The 7,408-nt window shown below is 47.4% G+C and overlaps 1 protein-coding gene across 1 annotated transcript in view; it reads left to right on the top strand.

Annotated features, from left to right (window-relative positions):
* CACNA2D4 (calcium voltage-gated channel auxiliary subunit alpha2delta 4) overlaps positions 1-7,408 on the top strand; it is a 135,960-nt gene that overhangs the window by 123,998 nt on the left and 4,554 nt on the right. The window contains exon 37 of the mRNA XM_026070344.1: positions 3,871-3,988. Within this exon, the coding sequence (XP_025926129.1) occupies positions 3,871-3,988 (118 nt within the window). The remainder of the gene's footprint in view (positions 1-3,870; positions 3,989-7,408) is intronic.

The following is a 7,408-nucleotide window of genomic DNA, read 5'->3' on the forward strand; positions in this document are numbered from 1 at the left end:
CAGCGGCTTCCTTTGCTGCTCAGAAGGATTGGTTGCCAACTGCCTGACAAAGTCTTTCTGGAAGTGCAGATGGTAGCAATGACAGCCTGGCATTAACTCACTCTTTGCTATAAAGTTTGCAATTTGTTCTCAGCTCCCCTGACTGTTTACTAATCCCTGACCATCAGACTCTCAGAGCTGCTGATAACGTTTTGATGTCCAGCATGTGCATGCAGAGGCTCAGCCCAAGTGTAATGCTGATGATGTACATGCTACTGGGCTCCTCTGAACTTCTGAATACTGCTGCAGCTGCATTGCTTCCAAGGCAAAATAAGTGGCAGTAGGCTTAAGCATAATCTCTGTCTTAGGTTGGTCTTGTCTCTGTGCAGAAGTCAGAAGATTTTAAAGTGGCTTATTTTCATTTAGCCTGTGCCAAGAAACTGATTTAAGATGGTGTGTGCAGGGGACTTGTGCCAGTTTAACACAGTTTAAAAATACAGCTTAGTGCACATGATGAGGTTAACCCAGAGCAAACTGAATTGCAGGCATTTGTAAAAGACTGCAAACAGAAGTGCAACTTCTGTTAGTGACTTAGCCCATACTACCAGTGGCAAAAGTGCCCCTGAAGGGGCTAAACCTGGTGTACTTACCACTGCTTACCTTCAAACGCACAGCCTGCTCCTGTGAGTGCCACCATGGTATAGTTTGGGCCAGGGTCACTGCTCAAGTGTCACCTCTCTAGTCTCGTGCCCAGAGCTGAAGTAGAGGTTTATCCCAGGTATGCATGGTGCAATTTGTTTAGTTCCCTTTCRCATTAAGGCTTGGTTCTCCAAGTCTACCAAGTTCGGCCCAACAGCCCTGATTCAACACCGACTGAGTTTAGGAGGCCTCAAATCTCCTTCCATTCCACATTCTCAAAGCCAAGGGTCTGAGTCACCCCCTCATTGCCCCCCCACCCTTTACACCACTGATTTTTATATAGCTGTTACTCCATTGGGTTTGATGATGTTACACCAGGAAGCTGAAGCTAATGGAGAAGCTAATTCTATGTTGGGGAGGAGGGGAAAACTAAGCAGCTGCATTAAGGCTCTGTTATGTCTTTGTAACTCCTGGCATGAGCAATATGCTAAATTCTGGCAGACCCTCGTACCATACCTTTATCAGATTACCTTTATTGTCATCACAGCTGCTGTTTTGCACAGGGAATGGCAGAGTCTGGCTCCAAAGGCTCTGCTGTTATGAAAGCCCTGGTCAGCACAGTGCTGTGAATCAAATGTAATGTGACGGGACATTGAGAGTTCATTGGCTTAGGGCAAATGTGTGGTCTTGCAACAAGTGTGCCCCTCAAAAGGCTCTATGCCGGGCACAGACTGTGATAGTCTGGCCTTGTGTTTTGGAGTTAAATAGTTATTTTCCTAGCCACTAGTACAGCAAAATAAGGCTGAAGGAAAAGGTTCCCACTATGTTTTCCATCCTCCTTCTACCATCAGGGACTTAGTGGCATATTGTTAGTTCTTCGTAGCTAGTCTGATCAGGAAAGTATTTGTCGTTTGGAACCTTAGAACATAAAGGGAGATATCCTGAGTGTTTTACCAGAAATGTCTAATCCTCCTTTGAAATTTGCCTCAGTAATAGCATCTTTTACTGCTCATCCCAAATAGCCTTAGGACTGTTCATCTCTGCTACATATCCTAGTAAGAGCAGTTCTCTGTTTGTTAGTAAAAATGGGAGAGGCCTTTTTGTGCTTCTGCAGTGTGGGGTTTTTAGGTGCAGTGCCTGTTCGCACAGTGGAACAGCAGATGGTCACAGACACAGCCAGAGAGCTCCTGGCTGGCCACAGAGTTGCCCCCAGACCCTGAACAAATTTCATCCATTAATTTAAAGTGAATCAAGGGTGAATACAGAGCAAAGCAGAATGCTGAAATCAAGCCCTATATGCTTTTGGAATTGTGAAAAATGAACCCAAACATGATACTGAAAGGTGGTTCCCAGAGTCTGGAAGGATTTAAGTGGGAGGCTGCTTTGTGTGTGACATATTTAGAGAGAGTCTGAAGAAAAGCACAAGGCACAACTACCAGAGACTCTGTACTGCAGGGAGGGGTTTAAATACACATCCTATCACCTGGTGAAGGCATTAGAGGGGAGATTTGGCTGCAGTTCCTGGCTCTTAATGGATGTCTTATGTCACTGAATCTCCATGGGCAGAGAGAAAAATCATCCTTCTTGTCTCTCTCTCACATAATCCATATTGTTTAGATGGCGAGCTCCCTGAGGTGGTGACTGCCTCTTACTGCGTCCTTCAGCAGTGTCAGGGGAGAGGAGGCCAGAGGTCTCAGTGAGGACTTTTGGGTTTTACAGCAACACAGATTACCCATCAGTATCATTGATGGTCTCTTGGTGCCTTCTTACATACCTTTACTGATTAAAACCTCTGTTGCTGCATTTTTCTATAAATCATCAGTGCTGGTGCTGTTGCAAGGAAAAAGCTGGTTGTCCTCCAGATCAGAAGGACTCTTTTCCCCTGCCCATCATGCCCAGCAGTGCATGCAGCCACCGTGTGGGTGGAGGGTTGTGTGGGAATCTCTTGTTTTCAGACCCAAAGCTGATTTAGAAACCATTTCTCTTACTTCTTGTTGTTTGAGCCGCAGCCACTTCTCCCCTAGCAACAAAGCCTCACACTTCAATCAGAGACATTCCTCTGTGGGTGACAGAGGCAGGAGCTGGCTTTACTACCTCTGGCATCAGAAAAATAATTGCCAGACTGGCCCAGTATGAGCAAGGCAGTTGTTTTGGGAAAGGAAGACTTTGTTGAACCCCTAGAAAGGATGCCCTTGGTTCTCCGGGGACGGTCTGTAAGGCAAAGAGGTGGTTTGGCTCCCTCTCATCCTGAAATTAGTTTGGGAGCCCCACAGAGTGTGACTGATGAGTGACGACCCAGCTGCTCACTGCCTCTGTAATGGATGGTTCCCTCCAGGAGCTGGTTCCTCACACAAGCTGGGACTCTGCCACTCTGTGAGAGCTCTCTGGTGCTTCCCTGCGGTTTCGTGGCAGATCTGTTTGCTGCTGGTGTTTTCTTTTTAACGTGACACATACGTAACCCATCAAATTCCCTGCTATAGGGTCTCTCTGAAATGTTGCAGCATTCAGAAAGGGTCAGAGGTTGATGGGGAACATGGAAACGTGGGAGGTTGCATTAAACCACAGATCCATTTTAGAAAGGCTACCAGGCCTCATCTGCCAGTGGGGATACCCTTAACATGTAGTGGACTTCCCACTGGCTTACAGATGCTGGGGATCCCCGTCAGCGCAAGTCTCCAAGCACAGACACTGAGGACTAGTCTAGCCACAGCTCTGAACCCAGGTTAAAACCAATGCTCGAACCAGGGTTGGGTTAGGCAGGAGGGCCTTTATTAACACAGCTGATTTGGTAGACCCCCTCCCTTGAATACAGGGATACCAGTGTCAAAATGTCCCTGTAATAGGCTTGTTGGCCCTGCCTGCGGGCTCCCAGTGGTGGCGCCGCACCCTTCTGCCACTGTGGCCCCACCGCTACCTTTCCGCAGGGCAAGGGCCAGCCTTACTTCAGGGAGCCGAGTGGGAATTTTGGGAACATTTCTCACATAGACTGGGTTTCCCACACCACCTAGTGGGAGCAGGGATCACTGCAGTGCTGAGTTTCTACAGCATCTTGCCTCTCATATCTGTCTCCTTTCTCTCTGGTGGGCACCTGCCTTTGGCCACCGTCAGAGACAGGACACAGGGCTGGATGGGACTCTGCTCTCACCCAGATGGCCAGTCCTAAATTCTTACATGGTTGCCTCCATACAGACCTCTCCCTCATGAGCCTCTAACCTTCATTTCTTATATCTTGTCTCCTTTTCACCATCACAGCTCACAGGCATAAGAAGCAGGACACCTTGCAGCCCTGTGACACAGAGTACCCTGTCTTTGTGTACGAGCCAGCCATCAAGGAGACAAATGGGCTGATCAAGTGCAGAGATTGCCAAAAGTAAGAATTACAGATTCCCTTTCATTTGGGGTTTTCTGCTCCTACCAGCTCACGAGACACGCACAGCTGCAGTCACCAAGTGTGCCAACAGAGCTCAGTAGCCACACTGGACAACATGGAGGTGGGACAACCAAATTAAAACTCCTGGATAAAAGAGAAAAATTTTAAACTATCTGTTAACAAGCACAGCTGGCTGTAGAATAAGGGAGAAAGTTAAAAAAAAAATCATTCCATTCCACAGATTTCAAAAAGAAACATTTTTGTTGTTTTTTTTCATGTTTTTGGCAGAAGTTTTCTCTTTAGAAGATTCTCCTTTTTGCATTGCTTTCATCTTTCCTTTTCCTTTTGTATTTTTCCTCTTTTCTGTTTTTCTACAGAAAAAAAGGAGGGAGGGAAAAGAGCAGTGTTAAACCAAAAGAAATCAAAAAACAGATACACTTTTTTATTCTCCATTTTCATTTTAAGAGAATGAACAGTCAAAAATAACAGAAAAGTCATTGTGAAGAGAGGCCATTTTCAGCAGTTATAAAGTGCCTAGCACCATTAGTAATCACGTGTGGGAAGGTGAAGAAAGGACAAATTTCCACAGCCAGCTTTTCCCAACATACTCTTACACAAAAATGCACAGAAGACTCAAAATGGATCTAACTAACTGGAATCCCTCATAAAAAAAAAAGCCTAGCCAGTCTGACTTCAGTCTTGGATTGACTTCAGGAAAGAATTAAAGGTTAGGAAAACAGCTTGTGCTAGTCAGCATGACTTTATGAAAAATAGTCCTTGCCAAACTTTGTCTTAGAATAAATTGCAGATTCGGTTAAAAAAGCTATTGCATAGGTGAGATAAGCTCTGGGCAGATCCTAAGGAGTTAAGTGCACCAAACAGACCTGTTTGTGCATTACACATTAAGCTGTCTCCGCAGGAATCACCACCACCAAACCAGCCTCAGGCCAACCTCGCCTTGGTGCCGGCCCAAGCTATTGCCTTCTCACAGCTGGAGTCTGGTGTTCTTTGCAGTGCTGTCACCCACCCTCAACAGGAAAGCTGACAGATGTTTCCACCCCAAGATTTTTGTACTTTGGTGGTCACAGCAACCTCCTGAGTGGTGGGAACGGGGGGTTTGAATTATCTCAGAGCAACGAGGCCGAAAACCCATGTCTCCTACTTCCTGCCCCTCTTGATTCACTGCCTTATTGTATAAAACAGGAGGGAGGCAGCACCATCACTGAGCTCCTTCTTCAGCAGCCACTGAGTCCTGCTCAGCTCCTTCATAGTTAAAGTGTGGGGCTGGACTGCAAGTTCTGGATACTGAGTGCGTCTCTTTTGCCACCTTCATGCAAATGCTCAAAAGTGGGGAGAGTTCAGACACAGGCTCTGTGTAGCATTTGCCCCAGACCTGCTCAGGCATACAAGCTCCCTGGATCACATTAGCAACCCCAGACTGTTCCAGGTGGCATGGGAGCCTTCATGCTTCATTCTGGGCATTGATTTCCACTGCAGAGGGTGAAAAGTTGGCTCTCAGTCCTGCATATGGGGTGCCGCCATCCTAATCACAGAGTTTGTGCATGGGTTAAAACCTGGCTGTCAAAGTTCCCAAAGTAATCATCAGTCAGGAATACTCATGAAGTGGTCACATGCTGCAGTGCATGACCTTCAACACCTCTGTCGAGGCTCTAAAACTGAATATTAAAAAAAATCGTTAAGAGACTGGCAAAAGGAGAGGTTAAGTGGTGAGTAACCAGGGAAACAGGGCTGTCCTACAGAGCTGTCAGGATGGATGGCACAGGGGGGACACATCCTCACAAACCTGTATTTCTAATGTCTGATCCAGGAACCCTCCTCCTTGGCTGAGAGAGGGTTAGCAGGAGTGGTGGCACACAGAGACATATACAAGGTACAGCATCGCAGTCCTGCCAGCGCCAGCACAAGCACCCTGAGTGTGCCATCACTGGCTTTCTCTGTGCCCAGATGCACATGTGCAGATGTGCAAACACATTCAAAGGCACATGCAGCCTTGTGAGCATACACATCTCACACACACACACACACACACACACACACGGACAAAACTGTGCATGCAACTGAAGCACACGCCTGCCCTTACCCTGCTGTGCCCACACAAGCCTTCCTGCCCGCGCAAGCCCTCCAACTCCTGCACAGCCTGGTAGCAGCACTTCCCCATCCTTCCCTCACATGATGCAACCCCTCACATGCATGTGCATGGGCAAACAGCTGCACCTAGGCACATCCTCATCTGCACGTGCCATTAGTCATCACTGGACACATTTGTATTCTGCTTGTTCTACAGGGAGGGGAAGGGACAGGCAAACTTGTGACCACAAATTGATGTGTCACTTTTTTTTTTTCACAGCAGTAGGCAAACAAAGCACCCTGTGGTCAGTCCCATTTCACAAATACAATGAATGACGCTACTGGGAATCTTCCATTTCTCACTCAAATAACATGAAACTTAGCAAAATTCTGCCCTTTGCAGGACCACATACTACCTGCACCCCGCACTGTACAAGCACATGTGTAAATATGTTGACTGGGCATTGGAAGACCACCACCTGAAAGTAGGCCTTCTCAGATGTGATCTTCATTTCTGACTGCAACTGGTACATGTTGCCCCATTTCAGTGTGCATGTATATGTGTTTTGGGAGGAGTGGGGTTTGGGGGGGGGGTTGGAATTGGTTGGGTTTTGGTTTTGATTCTGGCTGTCTGAAGATTGACAATTGATGGGGAAAGATGGGATCCACCTCACTAAGCAGGGCACACATGTCTTTGCCAACAGGTTGCCAGCCTGGTAAGGACAGCTTTAAACTTGGAAAGATGGAGGAAGGGGAGAGTTATAGAGACAGGGTAGTCGGCAAAACTCAGCTCAAGTTGGGATGCCTCCAGCAGGTACATGCAACCAGGGAAGTGCGCATGGGACATGACTATGGAGGATCCTCTTTTACCCCTCCTGGGAAACCTGCATGCTCGATCACCTCTCTGAAATGCCTGTACACCAATGCACGCAGCATGGGGAACAAACAGGAAGAACTAGAGATCTGTGTGCGGTCGCAGGGCCATGATCTCATTGCAATTACAGAGACATGGTGGGATAGCTCACATGACTGGAGTGCTGTCATGGATGGCTATGTGCTTTTTAGGAAAGACAGGCCAGGAAGATGAGGTGGTGGAGTTGCTCTTTACGTGAGAGAGCAACTGGAATGTATTGAGCTGTGCCTAGGGGTGGCTGAAGAGCGAGTTGAGAGCTTATGGGTAAGGATTAAAGGGCAGGCTAGCATGGGTGACACTGTTGTGGGTGTTTACTACAGGCCAGCTGATCAGGAAGAGAAAGCCGATGAGGCCTTCTACAGTCAGCTGGAAGTAGCCTCACGATCCCAGGCCCTGGTTCTCATGGGGGACTTCAACCA

This window comes from Apteryx rowi, unplaced genomic scaffold (genome assembly GCF_003343035.1).
Source record: "Apteryx rowi isolate R43461 unplaced genomic scaffold, aptRow1 scaffold_31, whole genome shotgun sequence".
In the NCBI taxonomy this organism is placed as follows: domain Eukaryota; kingdom Metazoa; phylum Chordata; class Aves; order Apterygiformes; family Apterygidae; genus Apteryx; species Apteryx rowi.